This window comes from Vombatus ursinus, unplaced genomic scaffold (genome assembly GCF_900497805.2).
Source record: "Vombatus ursinus unplaced genomic scaffold, bare-nosed wombat genome assembly UNPS02009205.1, whole genome shotgun sequence".
NCBI classification, from domain to species: Eukaryota; Metazoa; Chordata; class Mammalia; order Diprotodontia; family Vombatidae; genus Vombatus; species Vombatus ursinus.
Window position 1 is genome coordinate 16,663,906 of NW_020948983.1, and position 25,945 is coordinate 16,689,850.

The window sequence follows — 25,945 nt, forward strand, 5'->3', positions numbered from 1 at the left end:
CTTGAAATTGGCCAAATCCAGCCCCATGGCAAGTCAGCAACACCTCCAATAGAAACCCCTAATATTGAAGGGTCTGTCAATTACACACAAATGTACTTCGATGTTGCTAGAGCAGCTAGCACCATGATCTTTAGAGTACCAAGAAAATCTGCGTCATCCCAAAATCTCCCTCCCATCCAGGTGCCAAAATGTTTGAAATCCCACCAGTAGAGCTAATATTTTCTTTGGCCTCAGCATTGCACTCTTCCATTCTACAAAAAAAAAAAAAAAGACAACAACAATAACTTAAGTCTTCCTGGCAGATTTGATTAATATATTAAGTCTCTACCCCTAATTGTTAATGAATTTGGCAAGACACTTTCTTTCCTAACTGAAGGATCTGGGGCAGCAGGACAGGACCTGAGCCAAGGGCAACATTAAAAGTGGGGGAGTGGAATAGACACAGAAAGAAGAGGGAAGACTTAGATACAACATCTCAAATTTCAATTTGTCTAAGGCCTTTTGTTCCTGTCCCCTGCCAACCCAAGCCCACCCCTGGTACCATAGACTGGAACTCGGGGCAAAGCTAGATATGAAATGTAGGATCCCAAACTGTGGTGGTATTTAAGATAGACTACAGAAGAGGAAGGAGGACAACTCCCAGTCAGTTCCTTCATACTGAACCTTTGTTCCTTTTCTTCTTCGAGCCCATAAAAGATTAATCCACCCGAGCAGTGAAAAGGAGCTCCATAAAGTTTGATTCCTGGAGGCAGATTTTTTTGCCAGTTGTATCCAGCAAGTGTCAGATAATTGGAAGGGTGGAGTAAAGCTGTAAACCACGCCACATCATTGTCAGGACTTGTTTGGGAGCAGAGTTACTGAAAGAGAAAAGGGGGAGGAGGGAGAGAGAAGCCAGCATATTTGAAAGATCACTCAGCCATAACACACCTTTGCTGGGGTGGGATAAAAAGTGTTCACTGCACATTTTTAGAAGAAGAAAACATCAGGGGAGGACAGAGGGGGGTTTCATCTAAAGAGGTTCTCCATTCCTTCAGGAAAGCAATCTAGGTAAGTCCTTTGTTTGGAAAATCTGATTTGGGATTCTCCCAATGTATATAAAATGTTTTATAAACCTTAAGGCTCCTATATTGGGTGTAAGCTATTGTTATTGTTATAATAGCTATTGCTATTAGTCTACTAAGGCTGATAGAGGAAATAGCTCATCAAGGTAGAAATTGGGTTTTGTTTTATTTTGTTTAATTAGAAGGCAGTGTGGTCTATTGGTCAGACTACTGCTCTGGAGTTAAAAGGCTTAGGTTTGAGTCTGACTTCTGCCACTTAACCCTTATTAGCCTCAATTTCCTAATTTTTAAAATGAAGGGAATTAATGAGATAATCTTTGAACTCCCTTTCAGCTCTAAATCTGAGCCTAATCTGACTGAAGCTCATAGCTAGGATCATCAGATGGGGGAGAGAAGTTTGGGGAGCTAGTGAATGAACCACCAGTGCCTAAGCAGAGGTCAGAATGTGCTTTGGGAGCCAAATTTTTTGGTATGACTTTTCATAGCATAAAATTTCCCCTTTTAATAGGAAAGTAGCATGGCTTAGTTGACAGAGTACTTATCTGATGTCAGATCACAACCTATATGTTCTTCAGCAAGTAATTTAATATTTCTGGGCCTCAGTTTCTTCATCTGTAAAATGATACCATATAGTTGGACTAGATGGCTTTTAAGGTTCTTTCCATCTCTAAATCTATAATCTTTTCATCCCTGACTATCTGTCTCTTAATAACTATTCTTGGAGTATCTCAAGAGGCACAGGGAGTATATGAAAAGCTAAATGGCACCCTAGGAGGTCCTAGTATAAATGATGCTTGTTAGAATAATCATGGCTCACACCATTGTCCAGAACAGACTCTAACCCACCAACTAGTGAGTCCCATCATGACCTCTGTAGCTGAGCTCCTCTATTTGGGTTAAATCAAATCCCTCAGCCAGGGGCTCTTCCCCCAAGCAAACAATATTAAAAGGAAATCAGGACAGGTATCATTCTCTTTACAATGCAGGGAAAAGATGTTAAGTGACTTCTCCAAGGTCACCCAGCTAGTAAATAGCAGGACATGAACCCAAGTCTTCTGCCTCCAAATCCAATGTTATTTCCATCATCCTGCCCTGCCTCTCCTGGATGAAATTAATTATTTGTCAAATCACTAACTTCACCTTGGACTAGGGCACTTCTGATGTTTCATTGTCTATATTCATGGGTTTGAGAAGCATCAGAAATAATTTTTTTAAAAAAAGAGTTTCTTTGAAAGGCAAAATCATTCTTTCCATGTTGGAATATTCTCCTTTAGAAACAAAGTACAAGTTAGATTCAGAATTCTACTGTGATTGTTGTGTATTTCTTGGTGAATATGCTTCAGAGATACCAGCCCCAGCAGAGGTTACTGGAGAAAATGGCAAGATTTTAAATGGGGACAATGAAAATGAGTGGGTCTGCTTCAAGTTGGAGTTTTAATCCTTGGAAGGATACAATTATAGTGAAATAAGAGACAGCCAGTGATAGTCTTTAGAGCTGCATCTTGTGTCTAATGCCAAATTTGGGCTGAAATTGTAAAAGTGCATTTGCTGTGGCATCAAACAGCTAGAAGCATCTGATTAATGCAAGTCAACAAATAGTTTTTGAGCCGAACCATTTGCAAGATAGTATTCTAGGTGCTGAGAATATAAAGATAAAAATGAACCTGTCCTGCCTTCAAGGAGCTTATGTTCTATTCAGGAGATATGAAAATGGGTTTATATTTCCCCTATTTTGCTCTAAAATCACCAGCCTTGGAGTCAGAAGGACCTAAGTTCAAAACTGACCTCAGACACTTCCTAGCTGTGTGATCCTTGGGCAAGTCACTTAACCCTGTTTGCCTCAGTTTCCTCATCTGTAAAATGAGCTGGAGAAGGAAATGGCAAACCCTTCCAGTTTCTTTGGTAAAAAAAAAACCCAAATGGGATCATGGAGAGTCAGACACAACTGAAATAACACAACAACAATAACAACAAAATCCTCTCTTTAAGGGTATTTCATATCCCCAGACCTATCACAGAAGTAAGCTCTGTCAATGTATTTCAAGCCCCAAAGTGTCATTGGCTTAATTCTTTTGGGAAATGCTGCCCTAATTCAATGAGCTCTTACCTCTGGCCTAGCACTGATCTGCCTATACAGGCTTCTCTCTCCCTTACCCCCAGCCCCCTAGGCTCTGTGGTACCATGGTCTTAAAAATCTAAAAGAAAAAAGAGCATACAACAATCATTGTCCCCCAGATGGAGGGCAGTCAGGCATCATTTCCTGCTGAAGACCCAAGAGTCTGGGTGTGACTACATCTTTTTGAAATGACTTTTGCCCCTGGTATTATCACCTTTAGTCAACCCAATTCTGTGCTATTGGACTGCCACTCAAAAGTTAATGAATTTGAATTTCATCTTAAATATATAATCTCAGAGTTGGAAAGGACTTCAGCAGTCACGTAATCCAACCTATACATGAAAAAAAAATTCTCTCAACATTTCCGACATCAGTCATCTAGCCTTTACTTGATGACCTCCCAGTAGAGAAACAGCTAGGTGGCTCAGTGGATAGAGAACCAGGCCTGGAGTCAGAAAGACCTGAGTTCAAATTCCATCATTGATATGACTGGGCAAATCACTTGGCCTCTCTGAATCTCAGTTTCCTCATCTATCAAACAGGGATAATAGTGGCATCTACTCTGCAAAGTTGTTGTGAACAACAAATGAGATAATGCAAAGCACTTTGCAAACCTTAAATGCTAATTATTATTATTATTATTCAATCCCAGGTTGTTTGGTACATATACACACACACACATATACACACATGTATATATAAATATAGACATATCTAGACTTATAAACACACATATATACTCAAAGAGCTGGTTGTTAAATTTTAAATGAGCATTTACATCTTAGAAATAAGCAAATGCTACAAACTGGGGCTTGATTTATTATTTTGTTGATTGTCTACACAGAAGAAAGTGATGGAGAATTGTAAATAATGTAGATCAAACTTAATAGTGTGTCATGTGTTCGTTTTTTGGTGTTTGGTTTTGTTTTGTTTTGTTTTTTCAGAGAAATGGTTGTTAAAATATTTACCAGGACACATCTATATATATTATTATTTGGTTTTAAAATTTAGCAATGTATAGATCATGGAGGAATGGAAATTGCACAGAAGACACACATCCTTTGTAAGTCTTTAGCAAAAAATAGAAACTCTTGTTCCCAAAAATAAAGACTAAAGAGAAAAACATATAGATTCTCCTCCTCTTCTGATTGTTAGGAGTCATAGCAACAAAATTACATTTAGATAGCTCTTTAAGGTTTGCAAAGTTCCTTTAGATATATTATGTAATTTGGTCCTCGTGACATCCCTATCAGGGAGCTACTCAACTTCATCTTACAGATGAGGAAAATGAGCCCCAGAGAGGTTGAATCACTTGCTTGGGGTCAGATAGTCAGTAAATGTCAGAGGCTAGATCTGATCTCTGCTTTCTCCTAACTCCAAGACTGTGGTCCTTATTTACTGCTCCACCCTACCTCTCAGGTCCTGTCATTAAGATGGCTTATAATCCATTGACACTCCCCAGTTGTCCCAATTTTTTTATTGTTGCTGTGCAGTCATTTCAGTGGTGTCTGACTTTTCGTGAAAACCCCAATTTGGGGTTTTCTTGGCAAAGATAGTGGAATATTTGCCATTTCCTTCTCCAGCTCATTTTACCTACAAGGAAACCGAAGCAAACAGGGTTAAGTGACTTGCCCAAGGTCACATAGCTAGGAAGTATCCGAGGTCGGATTTGAACTTACGAAGATGAATCTTCCTGACTCCAGGCCCAGCGTTCCATCCACTTAGCCACCTAGCTGTCCCTTGTCTTTGTATTAGAGATCGACTATGAGAGCAATTTTAATGGTGATTTACCTAAAAAGATTTTATTTCTACAAAACAGAAAGTGACAGCCCTTGCAAATGGACCCAAACAATTGTACTCATATTTTTATGTTGTAAGGAAATGTCCCTGGGTATTTTCAAATCTTAAAAACATACCTTATGTATAAAATGCATTTGCCTCATAATAAAGAACTACAAAACTGCTCAACAGCACTACTGTTTCTAATGAAAATAGCAATAATTATAGCTCATTTTATGTAACACTTGAAAAGTTTACAAAGCATCTTGGCAGTAGGCAATGCGAGTATTCCTATCCTTATTTTGTAAATGAGGAAACTGAGGCTCGGATAGGTTAAATGACTTGATCAGAGTCTCATAGTTAGTAAAGGAAAGAGCTGGAACTTCAGATTTAGGGCTTTTTTTTATCCCAAGTAACTCTGAATTAGACTATCCTGATGGAACTAGAATATACATCCTTGGATCTGGTGAAAAGGCTCATTCTTTCATCCTAATGTGTTTCCTAACTTGATTTCTAAGGTCTAACAATACAGCAGTTTAAAAATGTTCGTTCTGAAACAGCGCCTTATAAAGATGTGAGCAATGGCATCTCCTACGAGATGGGAGGGGAGTTAGGGAGACGGGAAGGCATCTACATTACCCCTACCTACCCAAGCCTTGAATCCAGAGCCACGCAGTATTTCCAAAATCTGTAAGACTCCAAAGTTAGACCTAAGAAAAGATATGAAAATATGACCTAGCCTATGAATTCAGTGACCACATATCCCTGGATTTGGACATGGGGGAAGGAGTGGAGAGATACTTCCAATTGTGAATCTTCTATTCAGCTGTCCCTATACCCAATGTTATGGGCGTTGGTCAGAAATTGACTGGTTCAGCTTCTTGGAAGACACATGTGCTTCACGCAATCTCATACTTGACATGTCTCAGAAATTCCAATACTGTGGCAAATAGTGAGTGAAGAGATACATCAGGGCATAAAAGTTAGAAGGTTAGCCTTAGAGTAAGACCTGGGTATACACACACACACACACACACACACACACACACACACACACACACTCACTCATCTTCCTCCAAAAAATATCATTTAGGACTTAATAAATAAGTTCCTCCTCTGACACCATCTGTATGACATCAAACAAGTCTCATAACTTCTTTGTAACTCAGTTTCCTCATCTATAAAATGAGGAGATCATACTAAATGGTCTCTTAAGATCCTTTCCAACTTTAAGATTGAATCTTAGGGAGTTTCCTGAGATACATTGAGGTTAAGTGCCTTCTTAACCCAAAGTCACACAGCTAATGAGTGTCAAACCTGGAATTTGTACCCATGTCTGTGTGACCAGGCCCAGAACTCTTTCCACTATACCAGGAGCCCTCCATTTTGTCATATCATTTCACAGAATAGAAAATAACCACATTGTTTGCCCTCAATAGCCTCTAAGGGCAATGAAATGCCTACTTCTGGAAAACGGCCATTAGTCCATAGCTAAAGGTCAGTTTATTAAAGAAGGGCCCTCAGTTAGTGCCCACATGAAGGATTCTAGGAAAGGTGTTAAGTTCCATATAAGTTTGCATGGTATAAAGTATACATGGGATTTCTGGAAATCAGTTCAACTCACAAGTCAAGGATGGCTTTTTAATTAGACTAGAGTCCATTATTCTGTTTATTGAGCTCCTCCTTTTGGCCCTGGGATACATACTTTCTGTGGCATTTCAGATTCAGCCAGAATTTGTTCTGTGGAGCCTCATTCCCAGCCTGCAGCTAGGCTGTCTCCGAGAAAACACAATGAGGACGGTTGGTACAATTAGTTAACCAGGGTCTACTTTTCCATGGGCTGAATGGAATTCTTCTGATGGCTATTTTTCCATGGGCCTGATTTTAGGTGAGAAAGGGCAATAAAGTGAGCCAAAGATTCTTCTAAGGAAAGGGCTTCAGCAGTGGAACGTATTCCACTGTGCAAGGGCCAAGATAGACACTGAACTGAGTAAAGGGAGAATATTCTAGAATCATGGAATCCTGGGACCGAAAGGAACCTCAGAAGCCTGTCTAAATCCTACTCTAAGCATTGAGAAATCTGGTCCTGAACATCCCCAGCATATTGGGTGATTTAATATCCTCTTGATTACCTCTAGTAACAAATATTATCTCTCTTCCACATAACATTCCTTCCAGTTAAACATAATAATGTTGTTGTTGTTGTTGTTCAGTCTTTCAATTGTGTCTGACTCTTCATGACCCCATTTTGGGGGCTTTTCTTGGCAAAGATATGGATGTGATTTGCCATTTCCTTCCGCAGCTCATTTTACAGATGAGGAAACTGAGGCAAACAAAGCTTAAATGACTTGCCCAGAATGACACAGCTAGTAAGTGTCCAAGGCCAGATTTGAACTCAGGAAGATGAGTCTTTCTGACTTTAGGTCCAGCACTCTCTCCACTGCGCCACCTAGAGCCCACAAATATAATAATAGCTAGTTTTTATATAGCACGTTCTGGTTTGCCAAGTGCTTTACAAATATTATCTTAACTTATCCTCACAACAGCCCTTCGAATTAAATGCTATTATTATCTCCACTTTACAGATGAGCAAACTGAAACAAATAAAGAGTAAATAACTTGCCCTGAGTAACACAGCTAACAAGTGTCTGAAGTCATGTTTGAACTCAGGTCTTCTCGACTCTGGGTCCAGCGCTCTAGCCACTGTACCACCCAGCTGCAATTCTTTCAACCAATCTCATGTGACAGTTTTGAGTTCTCTTACCTTGCTTGTTGGCATCCATTCTGCACTCTCCCTTGTCAATGAATCTTTTAAAACATGGTACCCTGGGGCAGCTAGATGGCACAGTGGATAGAGTGCCAGCCCTGAAGTCAGGAGGACCTGAGTTCAAATCCAGCCTCAGACCAAACACTTGACACTTACTAGCTGTGTGACCCTGGGCAAGTCACTTAACCCCAATTGCCAAAAAAAAAAAGAAAGAAAGAAAACAAAAATTAAACATGGTACCCTGAACTGAAACCTATCATTCCAGCTGGGTTCTGATTAGGGCAGAATATAACAGAACTATCATCTCTGTTGTTCACTGTGGACCCTATCAATGCTGGCTCTTTTCCACAAGTCACTGTTGACATACTGACCTCACATTACCCTAAAATACTCAAAGTAGGCTCTTTTGTTTGTTTCTTCATATGCCTTTTGGCCATGACTCCCCAATCTTATACTTCTGCTGGACTATAGGACTATAAAGTTAAATTTCATCTTGCTAGCTAAAGCCTGTCATTTGAACCTGTTGAACTCTTTCCAAATCCCAGTACTGTCATTCATTTCTTTAGCATCCATCTAGGCTTCCTACCCTCTCCAAAATGGATTAGAATGCCAACCATGACTTCATACAGTAGGACAGGGGAAAGATAGCTAGATAGGCCTGTAACATTCCACTGGAGAACTCCCTCCTTAATCAACACTCTGGAGCCAGTCAACCAATCAGTCCTGAACCCACTTAACTGTATTCAGTCCAATGTCTCTCCATATTGTCCACAAAGAAATCATGTGAGACTTCCTTAGCCGCCTTTCTAAAACTGAGATTTAGTATTTCCAGAGCATTTCTACAACCTACCCATCTAGTAACCTTATCAAAACAGTTATTGAGCTTATTCAGACATGATTTATTCTTAATGAATCCATATTAATTCTTTTGCAATCACCTCTTCATTAAGTGCTGACAAAGTATCCCTTTAATAACCTGTTCTGGAATTTCCCCAAGAATCCACATTAAACTTGTTTCAAGTGCAAAGCTTCTTAACTTTTTTGGAAAATGAGGCAATATTTGCCCCCCTTCAAACCCATAACACCTCTCTCATTCACCATGACTCCTCAAAAATAATCGATAAAAGTTTAAGGACGTCTATAAGTTCTTTCAGTATTGTTAGATAGAATTCCTTCAGACCAAGTGACTTGAACTAGGTGAGGGCATCTGGGTGCTCTTTAAACATCTCCTAACTTATCTTGGGTGGCAATTCCTGTTTAACCATTTTCATTCTGTTTTTCTCAATCTGAATATAGAAAACAGGTGGCAAAATGCCATCTTTCCATCCTTGCTATATATGAATCTTATCTTTTCCTCGATCTTATTTATAAAATCAATCATAGCATAATTTGACATAATTTATCGTTTTTTATTTTATGTACCTATTGTTACAAAATTCAGTTCATACTGGGCTTTCTGACTCCAAACTATGGAGGATACAGAGATAAATAAAATAAATAGTCTCTGTCCTCAAGGAACTTGCACTATAGTAGGGGAGATAAGACATCCTGCAAAACAGGGTAGATGGTGATTAGTGCCCAGGAAGAGCAAAGTGCTCTGAGTGTTCACAGAAGAATGAGAGATCACAGTTGGGGCTGGAGGTCAGAGAAGTCTCTAAGCAGTGGCATTTGAGCTAGACTTGAAGGAAAGGTAGGATTTCGACAAGTGTAGATGCACAGAGGGAGTTGAAGAGCAGCATTCTCTCCAGGTAGGGAAAATAGCATCAGTAAAGGGTTTTCCTCAAAGTGTGAGCAGAGGACGAAGAGTTTATCTGTATTTACTGTTTGACTGCTATTCCTTAAAAAGGAAGCAGCATGGGATAAGGCTGAAGGGGTGGGCAGGAGGAGATCTGTATGTCAGACTAAGGCATTGGGACCTGATTCAGTAGGCAATGAAGAGTTATTAAGGTTTTTTGAGGAGTGACATAATTAGAGATGAGCATTGAGCAGATTAACTTAATAAAATGTGAGGAAATAGACAAGAGCCACGCAGTAGGGGCAGGTATGGATGAGTTGTGACCTGCATCACTGGAAGGAATACCCACATCAAGTTGAGAAGATGGGATGGATTGGAGTGGGGAAGATACTGGAGGCAGATAGACCACTTAGAAGGCTGCTAGAGGAGTTCAGATGAAGAATAATGAGGTCTTGATCTAGGCTGGTGGCAGAGGGAGTGAAAAGGAAGAGAAGGATGAAAGAGATACTGTGGTGGTAAATAAAACTGGGCCATTAACTCTGATTAATGAATCCTTGATCCCTATGCTCTGCCTAGGTCCGTATATTATATTTTGAGCTGTTTGGGCCCAGTCAGTATTAATCATGGTCCATCTAAAAAGGATCTCTGAGTGATCACTTTGATGAATATCTCTTATAGTCATTCAAAGGTCATTGGCAGATATGTTTCCATTCCAAAAACCACATCTTCTCTGGCAGGATTCGTTTCTGTACCATAGGAGTAATAAGCACTGTGAAGCTCCCCACTCTCAGAATTAAAAGCTCTGGTCCTTTGGACCAGAATCCCAAGTGCTATTATGCTGTGTTGTATTATTCTCATCTTTTTGCATAGCATGAATATCACCCTGGATGCAATCCTTGGAATCCTATCAAGGCTCTAAAGTTGAGAATCTTCTTTTCTCTTCTAGGAGCTGCACATGGTGGTTGAAAATCCCTCATGCTATGTCAGCCCACAAGCATTCATTAAGTGTTTACTTTGTGTCATGAACTGTGCCATGTGGTAGGGATAGAAAGCAAAAACAGCCCTTGCCTCAAGGAGCTCACATTCTAATGGAGGGACAACATGCAAACTACTAGATAGGCATAAGACATAGACAAGGTAGTTAGAGGGAATCTCTGAGGGAAGGCATTAGTATTAAGGAAGACCAAAAAAGCCTTCTTGAAAAAGGCAGGACTTTAGCTAAAACATGAGGGAAACCAAGTGGGGGAGATTGGGAGGAAGCACATTCCAAGAATGAAGGACAATCAATAAAAATGTACAGAGTCGGGAGATGGAGAAAAGATGACATCGTAAAGGCTTTGTGATTCTCCTCTCTTCGAGGGATCCTGTACTATCCAAGCAACAAGCATCTCTAAAGTGCCTATTATGTGCCAGGCACAAAGACAAAACAAAAATCACTCCTTTCCATGCAGGACCTCACATTGGTAGTGGGGTGAAGGGAGGGAAGGATATAATATACAAAATGTAAACAGGTAAATGTAGATGTGATAATTTGAAGAATGAAAGGTCACTAGCAACCTGGAGGTGCAGGAAAGGTTTCCCACAAGGGGTGGCATATGAATAAACCCCGAAAGATGATGGAGGTTCTAAGAGGAAGTGGGGAGGGAGCCATGCCAGGCATGGGGGAGGGTAGCCTGTACAGAGTTAGAGAGATGGGGGAAGGAATTCTGAATTCAAGAAACAAGCAGACCAATTTGGCTGGAACATAGTGTACAAGAAAGTGAATAATGTGAAATTAGCCTGAGGTGGGAGCTGAATGGTGGAGGGTTTTCACCACCTACCTAAAGAGTTTGAAATTTATCCTAGAAGCAATAGGAAGCGTCTATCAGTTTTTGAGGAGGAAAGTAACAATAAAAGGAATGACTTTTCCTGGTTTCTCTGTTTCTCTCTCAGGTGGCTATGATATGGATGGAACCAAGAAAAGCAGGGGAGAAGGCTCCGAAGTCACAGAAAGAGGCAAGACCAGCAGATTCTGAACTTGTCCTCTAATGGCCAAAGTCCTGCAGAGAAAACACTGATCGGACTGTAGAAATGCCATGAAACCGAACAAATGAAATGCTCTGGGTTATTTTTAACTGGTCTCCTTTAGCAACTCAGATAGAAAACTAACTTTTTTTCTGTGATCTTCTAATATCTCTAGATGAAAGCATAATAAAAAATAACTTAAATTTATATAATGTTTTAAAATTTACAAAGTGTTTTGTGCATGTTATCCCATTTGATCCTCACAACAGAGCTATGAAGTGGATGATATTAATTTATAGACAAGAAAACTGAGATCGAAAGAATTTAAATGACTTACCCGGGGTGCCCAGATAATTAAATGTCTAAGACAGCATTTGAACTCAGGTCTTCCTCATTGCAGATCTATCACTCTGCTTCGTAACTGGATTCTTTAAGTTGAAGTACAATGTACATCAGGGAATCCCAGGAGCTCTACAATGAGAGGCTTCTGGACAGCATTCAAACCCTGTCTCAAATTTAGTCACCATTTGTGAGAGCTGTCTTGCTGAGCTTTAAAAGCTGCTTCTATTACTCATCTAATCTCATGCTCCTGCTAGCACAACTGAGGTAGCATGTCTCTGCTAGTTACCAGCTGTGGGACCCTGGGCAAGGTTTATAACCTCTATCAACCTCTGTTTTGTCACCTATAGATAATATCTATGTCACAAGGCTGTTATGAGAATCAAATGAGATTATATATGTATGGAGTTTCGCAAGCCTTAAAGTGATGTATAAATGTTAGCTATTTAGTAGTAGCAGCAGCAGTAATAATAATAGTAGTAGTAGCAGCTGCAGCAGCAGCAGCAGCAGCAGCAATAACAGTGATAGTAGTAGTAGTAGCAGCAGTAGTAGTAGCAATAGTTAGTTGTATGGAGAAGGGCATAGCTTTTAATCACTGGCAGTTTTATAAAGTCCTAATATGTACAACTAGCCCATAGACACCCCCCCACACACACACACATACCCAACCATCACTGAAAAAGGCGAGTTTGAGGCTTAGTTGCCAAAGGTCCTCTTCCCAAGACCCCTCCTCATTTTGTACATTCCCCTCTTGGGACTCCTTTTCCCCTTAAAGGTTGTGCTGTTTATTGATTTTGACCTGATTTCCCCAGGATAGATGTTGGAGGCAGGGCAAACACTGATTTATGTGCCCTAAAGACACCCTTGTCTGTAGCTGAAACATGCTGTGTCCTGTTCATGCCTCCAAGTCTCAAGGAAGCAAAAGGTTTTGTTCCAACCTCTTGCCCCAGCTGAGGCAGCTCAGAGCAATCTGCAGAGGCAAAATGAGTCATGGGAAGAGGTGTGAGGCCTTTTCTAATGCCAAACCTGCATAGCATAGGATTCTATTGTTGAATTAAGGGGCTTTAAAAGCTTCATTCAGAGATGTTCTATTTTGCTAGCTGCTCTGAGTCACGTTGACGGAATATCCAAGGAGAACAAAACACAGGTATCCCAAATAGCAGGACCCTAATGTAACATGATGTGTTACAACACGGATTTAGTTACACCACAGTTCAAATTATATCTTCTCCCCAAACATAACTGCTACACACAGAGCCATTACTAAAATGGTTAACCAGCTTTATTTTCAGGGCACTGAGGCTACTTCCTCCTTGTAGCAGAACTCTGGTCTATCAGTTCTGCACAATACAGGGTTACTGCCTCCCTGTCCCCCACTGAGCCAGCAGCCCAAAAGATGTCATCAGCATGATATCCCTCACTCACAGGCTAGCTTCCTCCTCCATCTTGCCCCTTTCTCCTTATCCTAGGAGGTTGGGCTATTGAAGAGAACAGAGACTTGAAATGGAAGGACTAAATGTACCTAACTGGTACAGACCACACATGCGCGCGCACACACACACACGCACACATACACACACACACACACAAACATTTGTCCCAGGTGCCAGAATTCCTAGTTATATCTCTGACCTATAGCAAATGGTTCTGTGAAAGTCTGCTGTACTATAGTTAGACTAAGGCAGGTGATAATCCTACTTGCCCCCCACTCCCCACCCCAACTTGCCCAAGGAGATATCTGTGGGATAAGCCATTTTATCTCTTTCTTTTTCTTTCCCTAGTCATCACTGAAACAGTAACCACAAGACTTACATCCTTACCACCAAGTAAGTAGCTATTTTACTGTGTACTATCCACTTGAAATAAGGCATATTGTGTTTCTGTTTACCGGCACACAATTTTTATGAGAACATAATTCCTGATTTGGCATATTTAAAATCATCACCATCACGGAAGTCCCGAATGACTTTTACGTATATTTATATACACCCAGAGGCAAGCTTTTTGTCTGAGAGCACAGTGTTTGGGATTAAACTGTGGTAAGAAAGAAATCTGCATAATGAAGTCTTTGCCACCCTCCCACTTTCTTGCGTGATAATTTTAGTGATAATGACTTAAAATGGATACATTTAGCACCAGAGCATACCAATTTAAAATGAAAAACTTATAACTCCAATAAGACTCTTACCCTCAAAAGTAAGGCTTCATGGTGCTATTAACATATGTGAGCATCTGCTGAGTACATCACTCTACACTCAGTCCTTCACTTGCCTGCCATAGGAAGAATAGGGGTTTATTCCAGTTAAAGGAGCTGGGGTGGGGTAGAAAAGATAGTAAAAATGACTCAGATGGTTTTCCTGCAAGGAGCCACCAACGATTCCAACAACAACAAGCATCCAACTCAGTTTCATTGAATTAAGCAAGCATTTACTCAATTTTAAGCATTTATTTAATTGAAGACCCTATGCCAAACACAGTGTGGTATACAAATATGATTAAGACATAATCACTGATGTTTTGAAATAAGCTGGCAATTGAGGGCTGCTGAGTCATGAAACAGACAATGTCTGAAATGTGCTTCAGAGTTTTACGATGGCCTAGACAGCCACAATCACCCTGGTATCAATTGTCTTTGGGGAAGGATACAATATTAATGCATATTTTTATAATGACCTACAGGCAGCCTCATACTGCGCCATTTTCATGGTTTTGGCTAAAGCAAAGTCATGGTCTCCTAAGACTCAAAAGTGAAAGAGACTTTACAGACCATTTAGTTCTCCTACCTCTTCATTTTCTAGAACTAAGGAAACTGAGGTCAAGAGAGGTGAACTGACTTGTTTAAGGTCACACAAAAACAGATACTTTGACCCAGAATCCAAGGTGCTTGGCACATCTAAATTCAATATTTAAAATGCTTGTTGAATTATGATTTTAATGTGAATGACTTAAAATGGATATAGTTGGTCCTCAGGCACATTGGTTTAAAATAAAAAGTTCACCCCAGTAGGCTAGTTAACTCTTTAAAGGCAGGACTACTGATAGTACTAATTTATTTGAGCTTTCACAAAGTGCTCCAGTCTGTGACGTGGGAGACACAAGAAGGAGGTGACATGAGTTCCTCAGCACAGAGGGCTTACAATATAAGTTAGGAAAATTTTGCATTGAGGCATGAAATAACTAGAGAATAGTAGCAGCTACTCCCCTCTCTGGGCCTCAGTTTCTCCATCTATAACATGAGATTGAATGATTGTCAAGGTATCTCTAAGCTCTAAAATCACAAGATTATACAATTTTATTATGTAATCAGATGATGATAACAAATAAATTATAATTCATTTATTGTTTTTAAAAACTATTTGTTAAGCATCCAATATATGCCAGCAATATACTAAGTATTAAAGCAGAACTTCTTAACCTGGGGCCTGAGTACTTGGTTTTTTTTTTAATATTTATACAACTGTATTTTAATATAATTGGTTTCTTTTTTAATTATGTGCATTTTATCTTAGACATTTTAAAACATTATTCTGGGATAAACAATTCCATTGGTTTCATCAGAAAGGGTCCATGACTTAAAAAAAAGTTAAGAATCCCTGGAGTAGAGGTACAAAGACAAAAGCATAGATGAGGAAAATCAAAGCAAAGGGAAGGATGAATGGGGGAGAGTGTCAAGATTTTTCAGGGGTGGCCTCAATGCAGAGGAGTTCTACCTCGTTCCCTTACCCTAACCCACAAATTCTAATCTGATTCTTGCTTCTGGCAGAAGGAGGGACCAGCAATGGATATGCTAAAACATCATCTCTCAGTGGAGGGAGTAGGCTGGAGAAGCAGAGTTTAACCCACGGCAGCAGCGGCTATATAAACTCCAGTAAGTATGGTATTGGCAGAGGGGCTAAAGCAGCAGAGATAGAAATCCAAGGCAGGAGGGGCAGCTAGGTGTCGCAGTGGATAGAGCACCCACCCTGAAGTCAGGAAGACCTGAGTTCAAATCTGGCCTCAGACACAACATTCACTAACCGTGTGACTCTGGGCAAGTCACTTAACCCCAATTGCCTCATTTAAAAAAAAAAAGGCAAGGGAAGCTGGAGATAGGGAACACCAAAGCAGTGGGTACAGGGATATTGATAACAGCTTCTACCACATACCCAACTTCCCAAGAACATTAAGACAAAACAGAGCCCCAAGTGAGTGGAGCTTAACAGTATTTGTGATCATTCACATTAAAATCTCAATGTAAACATGACTAATCAATAGGACTTACTGGAGAAAGTGTTTGCCTGCCCACTTAACTCACCTCCCTTCTTCTCACTCAACTGTAAGCCATCTCCTTTCAAGTATGTACAGTGCTTTTTAAAAATAATTTCCAATTTAATATGTATAATATGATCGTACATTTAGAGCCTATATCAGATTTCAGGCTGTCTTGGGGATGGAAGAGGAGAGGAATGGGGAAAAATTTAGAACTCAGGGGCAGCTGGGTAGCACAGTGGATAGAGCACCAGCCCTGGAGTCAGTTCAAATCCAGCTTCAGACACTTACTAGCTGTGTGGCCCTGGGAAAGTCACTGATTGCCTGATTGCCTCCAAGAAAAAAAAGAAAGAAAAAGAATTTAGAACTCAAAATCTTATACAAGTTAATATTGAAACCTATTAATTATAAATTTTTAAAAATTAATTTCCAATTTTACCATCTGCAGTAACTATGGTCACAGACCACAAGAGAACCTTCAATGTTGGGTTCATGATGTGTTATCAGAGTACAGTGTTGTGCAAGACTCCACTGGTCAACCTTCCCCTAGAATTACTTCCCTTGGTTCCTAGGGAAACAATCTTTTTCAGGCAAAAAAGTAAGCCACAAGAATACTGTTAAGAAATTCTGTGCCCTAGAAATAACCTAGTCCAAATGCTTCTTCCTTTAGTGGAGAGAAGGAAGCCCTATTTACTTGATGAGTATGACATTCACGTCTACACGTATTGGGGTCCAATTGAACAGTGGCCTAAGCTTAAATTCCATCAAATTTTTTTCCAAATCTTGATTTCCCTGCCCATACTTTGGGTTATTGTGGGCTCCAGAAATTTAATAGTCTTGCATCCTGTACAGGCTCTCCCTCCTTTTATGGGTCTCCAGTGGGTGGTGTAGTGATACCAACTCTATAAGGGTAAAAATGTCATTTCACCACTAAATGTAGAAGATATTCCTCCTTTAAGAAATAATCAAAGGCATTCACTGGCCCCTTTTCTATGTTTTTATTATGATTACTTGTTATACATAGCCTGAGATTATTGAGTCTGGTTGGGAACACATTAACTGCTAAATTCATTTCTGCAGGAATACTATAAAAGTCTACCTTTTTTATATTCATAGGTGGAAGTTTAAGAGGAAATGCCTCTACTTCCAGCTACAGGAGGACCCAGTCTCCTGCCTCTACAGTCCCCAATTCACCAGGCTCAACCTTTGAAAGGAAAAGTCATGCCACCCGCAATGCAACATACGAAGGTATCAGTACTATAGGCTTTAGAGTTGGCCCGTCTCTTTTGCGATGTCAACCTTGTGCATTTGTTACATATGGAACATTGATTGTCTGTGTTCCCCTCTCTCCCTCTTCCCTTTTGCTTTCTTCTCTCAAATATTTTATGGACTCACATCCAATTGGTTATATACTATTTCATGGCTTATTAGGAATGTTAATCCCTTATGTAGAGAAAACTCACATAATAGATTCAGTGCTAGCCACATACAATGTAGGGGGTGAGGTACATGGGAAGTCTGAGCTACAAGAGAGATATAATAGCTACTTGAGTCAGTATTTTAGGACAAAGTAGGGTTCAGAGTTCCATTTCAACAAAGTTCCCATTCTCTACCAAAGTTATAGGTATCCCTACAGCCAGAGGCACATTTATCTCTTATGAAGGTCTCATGCTGATGTGATTGTAGTAGGAGAAATAAAGAAGGAACTTGCATGAAAGGGAATGGGGGGAGGGGTGGTAAGAATGACTCCTTCCTTGGAAATCCATCACAAATATAAAGACCTCTTTGCCTGAAGCTCCCATCAAAGGCAGGACCAATTTTCAACTCGCAATTAGAATGAAGAGCTACAACCAAATCCAATGGGAGATATTAACCATTTATTCTATAAGTCTATCTATCATTTGTCTTTCCTTTGGGAGATGATGGTGAAAAGGGTTCCTCATTTTCTTCTCAAAATGTACCATTCTATGTTGAGTAAGTCTCTCAAAAGCCCCACTTGTCCACACTCACATTTATGCTAAATGTTTGATTCTTTCTTAGGGAGCTCCAGTGGGAATTCTTCTCCAGAATACCCTCGGAAGGAATTTGGTATGTTCTTTCACTACCTCTATTGGAAATGGGAGGTTAAGGTCATAGGAAGTTGCCATAGGAGGAAAGATCATATGTTAAATGGCTGTTCTTTGAGCATCTTGACCCTACTCTACCACGGATGTTTGCTGAAGATACAGTAACCTATTCTAAATGCCATGCTCACTGAAGCATCTTCATGGATAATCAATCACATTCACTTGCCATCTTGAAGTCAGACACTTACAAAAGGCTTAGACAAGGGCATCCCCAAGAACAAACTAAAATGTGGGGATTTTTTTTTCCAAAACAGGATAAATAGGACAGTCCTAGTAATGAAATGTAGTGGGTTGTACCATCCAAACCCCAAACAATACATATCCTATCACTTACCCCTGCTTTTCTTTTAAGTGGCTTTGCTCCAAAGTTTGTCACATTTTCCTGGTTTGTAAAGTCCTGAACTGTTTCCAGAAGTAAACCCAATCTTAAATATCTTTCTACCTTTCATTGTGTTTTCATCCTCATATATTAATTGATGATGCTCTGATAATGATTGACGGTTCACATTTCTTTGCTTACATTAGGAAAAAACCAAATAACAGAAAAACAAAGGGAAAACTTGGCAATTATTATTATTATTGAATTCATTCAATCCTTGTAGTCTGCTAACCTGTACAATTCAAGTCTCCTAATTGACTTTTTAAAACCATAATTAACATTGGTTCTTCTTCTAAACAAACTCAATTAACTGAGTAAATGCTAACTTTCTCTATCACTTTTGCACATGGCCAGCATTTATTAAGTACCACAAGATAGCATATTACAGTGGATAGAATACAGGACTTGAAGATAAGAAGAATGGGGTTTAAAATCCTGATTCTGGCTCTTAGCTAGAGGTGTGATCATTTTGCCAGTCACTTAACTTCTCTGAGATTCAAGTATCTCCCTGAGACTATAAGTGATAGACAAACATCTGAGGACTAAATGAATATGTATATACCAAATGTATGTGAAGTGTTTTGTGATCCATAAAGAGCTGTGTAAATGACAGCTATTATTGTCCACTCTATACATTGCATTACATGAGGCTCCTACCTAGACAAGCCAGCACCCTGCAATGTGCCTAGTACTCATTGTTAAGTTTTTACCATGGCTTCTATTAGGCATGGATGAGACTTTTTCCCTTTCCCCCACAGGATCTTCCTCCACCAGAGGACGGAGCCAGACTCGAGGTGAGCTAAAATTGTTGGTGCAATCCCTGTCTTCAAGAAGTTTACAATCTTCTGGCCATCTTTTATTTTTGTCTGTTCCTTCACGATAAGTTGAGATTTAATGGTGATTCAGCAAGCCTTGTGGGACAGGCTTCAAGCGAACAGCAAAAATCTAGATGTAAAAGGTTTGCTCTGCTTTGGAAAATCTCAAGATTCCATTCAACTCAACAAACATCGGTTTAGCACTATGTTCAATGCCTTCTGTATAGCTAAAAGATATAAAAAAGAAATTAGATATAGGGTCTGTCTTCAAGGAACTTAGAATCACAGCTGCCACATTGCACTCCAAACCAAGATTACTGTTATACATAGAATTCCCTTTTATAACCTGTAATTGACTATGTAAATGTGAGCTGTGATTATTCTTTTTCCTATCTGTTTTAATTGTATTTTCATGGTTCAGATGATGAAAAATACTTCCTTTTTATTCTCATTAGTCAGACAAGAAGAACTCTCTATGGTAATTTATCAATCTCACCACCTCCTAAGAGGCAGGTGCATCAGACAGGAACATATCCTTTAAACCAGATGAAGAAAACTGCTCTTGACAAGCAGCAGGAAAAGAATGATAAAAATACAGTCCTTTTTAGGCTTTAAATAAGGAGCTGCATGGTATAGTAGACAGAGTGCTGGGAAAACCTGAGTTTGAAACCCACCTCTTAAACTTACCAGATGTATGATCACATGCATGTCATTTCACCCCTCTTGAGACTCAGTTTCCTCATCTGTAAAATTGGGATATCTGCTATTATCACACAGTTATTGTGAGTCTCAAATGAGATTGTATAAAGCACTTTGCAAAGTTTAAAGCACTAGATAAACATAGTTATCATTCAACAAAGCTAACACCATTGACTCTCCCAATGTTCTCCAAAGACCCAAGGCAAATTTGTTGTAGGGTCTTGATTATCATTCGTAACCCAAACATGTTGTGAGGTTTGTAAAGTTCAAAAGTTTGAGTGGGTGCTCCAGATATCTAAATTTACCAAATGTAATGAGCCTGTTGATAACAATTGACAATATCACAAGAAATTATACAGCTTTGTTTCCCTGCTGTTTCCATATAAAGGCAGATATGTGAAAAAGCCCATTTTTAGGGTTCTCCAACATATTTTAGGGTTCTCCTGTCAGGAGACAGGAGAGTAAGCTCTTCTTCAAGCCCTAAAAAGCTTGCTCATCCTCAATCCTTTTCAAATAGGGTCCTTGTAGATCCCCCGTCCCAGAGCTGGTTTGCCCATTGGGCATTTTAGTTGAGCCTGGCCACTTGGGGCATCTCCTGAAACTCCTGAACCTTTGTGAATGCCAATCAATAGAGCTTCTCTTCTTCTTACTGAATCAAGAGCTTTGTGAACTACTTACCTCTAACGGCCGTTTCATGCCCCTGCCGCATGGGAAACTGGACTTCCCAGAGCATCACCTTCTTTGCAGGACGGATTCATCATGTTCCTTCCCTTCATGGCCTTGTCCTTTTCTTCTGTTTTGCAGAGAGTGAAATTCGTGTTCGCTTGCAAAGTGCTTCTCCATCTACCCGATGTGAGTTGTTTAGCTTCTTACTAGAGAGAACAAGAGAGCAAGTAACAAATACTCCTAGGGCAGCTGGGGTTAGGAAAGAACCTCGTGACTAATGAGGAGGTTTCTGGTTCTTGGCCAGGGACAGAATTGGATGATGTGAAACGTTTGCTCAAGGGAAGCCGATCAGCAAGCGCAAGTCCCACTCGGAACTCCTCCAACACCCTCCCCATCCCCAAGAAGGCTACTGTGGAAACCAAGATGGTGACTGAAAGCTCTCAGTCAGGTAAGTGCTGGAGAAGGTGAGGTGGAGGGGCTGTCGGCACGAGAAGCAGATTTATCTTAGCCCGGGAAAACTCTCTGGGCCCTGAAATGAATTTCAAACTGTGGTCCATACCTTGAAGAGCATCAAGTACCTTTTCTTTTCTATAATGTTCAAAAAACACAGGCAGTGTCTTTTGTAAATATGTTTGGCCAAACAGCCCCCCAGATCACTGGCCCATCTCCTAATACCTAAAGATTTCGTTTCTCGAAAGAATTATCCACCAGACTCCCTCATCACAGACTACCCCAGACAAGATTAGGTTTGTTTTCCTTTTGACGCCACGCTGTACTGGGCATGTGGGGACAGCTCTAGCTTTTGAGAAAGCAGTCAGACTGCCAAGGGGAGCTGGTGGGACTTTTTGACAAGATTTTTTGTTTCTCTTAAATACGTGTCAGTGTCCTGCTTACAGGAGTAGCAGCTGTTAGTTAAGTCCCACCTATCATGAAGGACTGCTTTTTGTGATTCTGTGCAGATAACTTATCAGGCAAATCTGGCAGCATTACTTCAAATGAAGATGAGAGTAGGAGACAGAGAGGAAGTATGTGGGACAGAGACCACTACTCAAATTCAAAACAAAGACTTAGTTACCTTGAAAGCAGAAAGGAGTTTATTGCTTTCTCATTAAAAAGGATATTGCCCCTACTCACCCTAATGGCACATATGGGTACAAGTCGGTTACAGAAAGCAAGGCTTATTTATACCCTAACTCGAGTTCCTCCTCCCAAACCCCCTTCCCCTTTATCCCATTGGCTGAGTTTCATGGGGCACAATCTATTCACAGAAATCTTCCCCAGCAACACAGTAAGCAAGTTTGCCCAAAGACAAGAAAAGGTGGGAAGTCTTGCAAGGGTAGGTTGGGGGTAGGGCTATTCTATTCTTTCTGCTGTGCTTAAAAACAGGGTCTGAGGGAGTTTTGACAAGGTCAGAAAGGAGTGTTTCAACAATACAATTAGAAGGCCATCTACAACAGGTGCCTCCAATTTCTCTCCTCCCACTCTTTTTACTATCTGGCTTCTGACCTTCTCTCTATCCAAATGACCAATGATCTCTTAATTGCTGCCCTTTGTGAGAACCACCAACAAGAACTATTAACCCTTTGAGGAGGCTTCACGTCTGAGAGATCATCATCTCTCACAGAAGGGAGAGCAGGGAAGGGAAGGCAAGGAAAGGGAAAACAAGGGAAGGAAAGGAAAGCGATTTATTTAAGCAGTTTCAGATTAGCAAACTTTTATTAAATGCCTACTTTTGGAGAGGTAATGTGGTAAAGTAGGGAACAGAATACCCTTGGAGTCAAGAAGACCAAGGTTCAAGCTCTTCCTCAGACAACATCTTGACTCTGTGACCTTGGGCAAGTCACTTAACCTCTGCCTCAGACAGATCTCTGATGCTGTAAGTTACAGATGAGGGAGCTCTCAAACCAAAAATTCCCCCCAGTGATGAAATCTTAGGTCTAGGTCAGAGATTCTTAATTTGAAATCCATGAACTCTTTTTTGTTTTTGTTTTTTTGTTTGTTTCGGTGAGGCAATTGGGGTTAAGCGATTTGCCTACAGTCACACAGCTAGTGAGTGTTATGTGTCTGAGACCATATTTGAACTCAGGTCCTCTTGACTCCGGGGCTGGTGCTCTACCCACTGTGTCACCTAGCTGTCCCTGAACTGATTTTTTTTTAAATTACATTTTGTTAACTTTATTTCAATATAATTGATTTCCTTTGTAAACCTATGTGTTTAAAGACATTATTCTCAGAAGTCCATAGGCCTTACCAGACTGCCAAAGGGATCCATAGCACAGGAAAGGTTAGGAACCCGTGCTCTAGACAACAAAAAAATCTCAGAGTGCTTTGTTAGGTACTAGAGAATGAAAAATAGTCTGGTTTGTTATTCTATTGCAGAGATTTAAGAGGAAAATTTTGATTTTTTTAATGCTGATGTATGTTGGGGGCAGTTAGGTGGCACAGTGGATAGAGCACTGGCCCTGAAGTCAAGAGGACCTGAGTTCAAAGCCGGCCTCAGACCAAACACTTGACACTCACTAGCTGTGTGACCCTGGGCAAGTCACTTAACTCCAATTGCCTAAAAACAAAAAAAAAATTTTTTTTAATTTTTTAAAAATACTGACGTATGTTTGTTGTGTGCTTCCCAGTATCAGGCACTTATGATACAACTATCGTAGATGCTAACCTCCCCTCCTACATGTGGTCCTCCACCTTGCCTTCGGGTTCCTCCATGGCAGCTTATCACAACAACATGGCAGCCCAGAGCTCTTCCCTCCTCAATACAAATGCTTATTCAACAGGATCAGGTACAGTAACAATACATACTCTCTGCTACCATCTTCTAGGGTTTCTTTTATTTTGAAGATTGATTGGCTCCCTAATCAATTTCCCACATTTTACCCAACTCTGCAAGTCCCTCGGCCTCATAATGTGCCTGTTTGATACTTCCAAAGGCAACTTAGCTCCTGCACATGGATTAATTTCTATTTAAGATGTCCTCATTGAGTACCCATTACATTTCTACTAGATTTGGAAAAGACCTTGGAGGAGAGAGATATAGCTGAATGAAAACTAACCAAAGAGCTAGGATGACACCTCATGCCCTCTCCACTACTTCTGAGCTTTCTGATCTTGGGCAAACCCCCTAACCTCTCTGAGCTTCAGTTGCCTCATCTGTAAAATGGGGCTGCCCAAGGCAGGGACCTGGACCAGATGTTCTGTTGATGTCTCTTCCAGGTCTGTAGCTATGTCCCAGAGTAAGACCACCAAACAAAGTTTTGACCCTGTAATTTTAAACACAGCATCTGGTTTTTGTTGTGTTTTTTTAAAATCTCAAGTATTATTTGCTCCTGTTCTTCCATAATGATAAGCTTACAGGCTGATGAAATCATAGTCCATTTGGGGGGATTGGAAGAGGCCTTAGAGGTCCTCTAATCCAATCCCTCACCTGAAGCATCAGAACCATCTCCCTGCAAAATCCTTGATAAATGATCATCCAACCTCTACTATTATTGTTCCCATTTTACAGATAAGGCAACTGAAGCTTCCCCTTGGTTCCTCTAAGACTTGACACCTGTCCCATGCTGGGCCAGTCTCTAAATAGGTCAGCTAATAACCTTAATCATTGCCTCCTCTTTCAGTATTTGGTGTTCCCAACAATATGGCTTCCTGCTCACCCACTCTACACCCTGGGCTCAGCACCTGTTCCTCAGGTCAGTGCTCATCTTTTTCTAACTATGACTTTTAGAGGCAGAATGCTCAACATATAAGTGAACTCTCTCCTTGTCAGGGATCTATCCATGGTTCCCAGAAAGTGTATGTCATTTCTCCTTGGCCCAGACTGAACCCACTTACACACACACACACACACACACACACACATACACACTCCTCTTTGCTGTCAATTAACCTCTCATGGCTCATTAGAAAAATGAGGGTGTTGGATTGGATGACCTCTAAGGTCTCTGCCAGTTCGAAATCTATGGTCTTCTGATCCTCAAGTAGAAGCAGGGTCCCTGCCAGTCATTCCTTCATGTATTGAACCTAACCTCGGTCTAGGAGGAAGAGATAAAGGAAATATGATGACACAAGAGGAATCTGCTTCCAAGAAGGTGAAAGAGAAACTAGTTCTCCAATTCTAACGAGGCAAAGCATGTTTTCTGTATAGACCATTGTTGAGAGAGAACCTGTTGGTTTCTGAAGGCCCTAGCTTGGGAAAGGGATATTCAAGGCCACCTCTGCATTACCTTCCAGTGAAAAGCATCACAACATAGTAGGAAGAGGGATGGCCCTGGAGCCAGGGGAACTGCGTTCACATGCCAGCTCGGCCATTTATTATTTGGGTGAGCTCAGGCCTCAGTTTCTTAATCTGCAAAATAAGGGGGTTGAACCAGATGACTTTTACTCTTGATCTCTATAAAGGGATGATGAAATCACACCAACACCTTTGCTTCCAAGCTGCTTTGTTCTCTTCCTACCTGTCAACCACCTGCTAATTTTTATCACATCTGTCCTTCTCTGATTCTCCATTCAGCTTCCCAGGAGGCAGGACATAGCAAAGATCCCCTCCTATTCACCATGCCTCTCCTTTACTTGTTCTTCTACATTCCTTTCACAGTGTTTGGCGTCCAAAACAATTTGGCTCCCAGCTCTTCCACCCTGGCTCATGGAACATCCACCACCACCACCTCTACAGGTTAGTTGCCATGAGATGGAGTTCAGGGGCAGGAGATTCAACTCATACAGAGTGCGTATATGTGTCCCAGCTTCAGTGCCTTCACTTTCAGGCCCGAATGTCCATTGAAATTTCTCCATTTCTCCAACTCAATAAACACTGTACCTGAAAGCAATTGATGAAACACTTCTGAGGGTGCCCACCTAATCATATGCCAGGATATGTGTAAGGAGCTCAGAAAGGGGTTCTGTGCAAAGCAGAACTAGCAGCCCTTCAGTCTATACCCAGCAGCATGAAAGTGCCTAGCAGCCTAGCTTGGGTCTGCCCCGTAAATTCCCAAATAAACAAGTCAGACCAGTGGTCTTACCAGCCCAGGATCCTTATTTAAGCAATGGCCAAAATCAAAAAGTATTAATTTGTGGAACACTTACTGGATACTCAGCCCTTTACTGGGCACTCTGGGAAATACACAAAAGTGGGAGAATGAATCCTTCCTCTCAGAGAGCTTATAGTCTAGCCAGAAAGACAAGACTTGCAGGTATGAAGCAATTAAA

General features: G+C 40.6%; 1 protein-coding gene across 2 annotated transcripts in view; it reads left to right on the forward strand.

Moving 5' to 3' along the window:
* The first annotated feature begins 922 nt into the window (after positions 1 to 922).
* The window catches only part of COL17A1 (collagen type XVII alpha 1 chain), a 67,095-nt gene continuing 42,072 nt past the window's right edge, over positions 923 to 25,945 (forward strand). For both annotated transcript variants that reach the window (XM_027851540.1, XM_027851541.1), the window contains exons 1-12: positions 923 to 1,047; positions 11,391 to 11,453; positions 13,583 to 13,627; positions 15,565 to 15,669; positions 17,166 to 17,297; positions 18,090 to 18,137; positions 19,313 to 19,348; positions 20,873 to 20,920; positions 21,039 to 21,182; positions 23,365 to 23,523; positions 24,358 to 24,429; positions 25,335 to 25,412. In XM_027851540.1, coding sequence (XP_027707341.1) covers positions 11,402 to 11,453; positions 13,583 to 13,627; positions 15,565 to 15,669; positions 17,166 to 17,297; positions 18,090 to 18,137; positions 19,313 to 19,348; positions 20,873 to 20,920; positions 21,039 to 21,182; positions 23,365 to 23,523; positions 24,358 to 24,429; positions 25,335 to 25,412 — 919 coding nt within the window. In that variant the 5' untranslated portion in view covers positions 923 to 1,047; positions 11,391 to 11,401. The remainder of the gene's footprint in view (positions 1,048 to 11,390; positions 11,454 to 13,582; positions 13,628 to 15,564; positions 15,670 to 17,165; positions 17,298 to 18,089; positions 18,138 to 19,312; positions 19,349 to 20,872; positions 20,921 to 21,038; positions 21,183 to 23,364; positions 23,524 to 24,357; positions 24,430 to 25,334; positions 25,413 to 25,945) is intronic.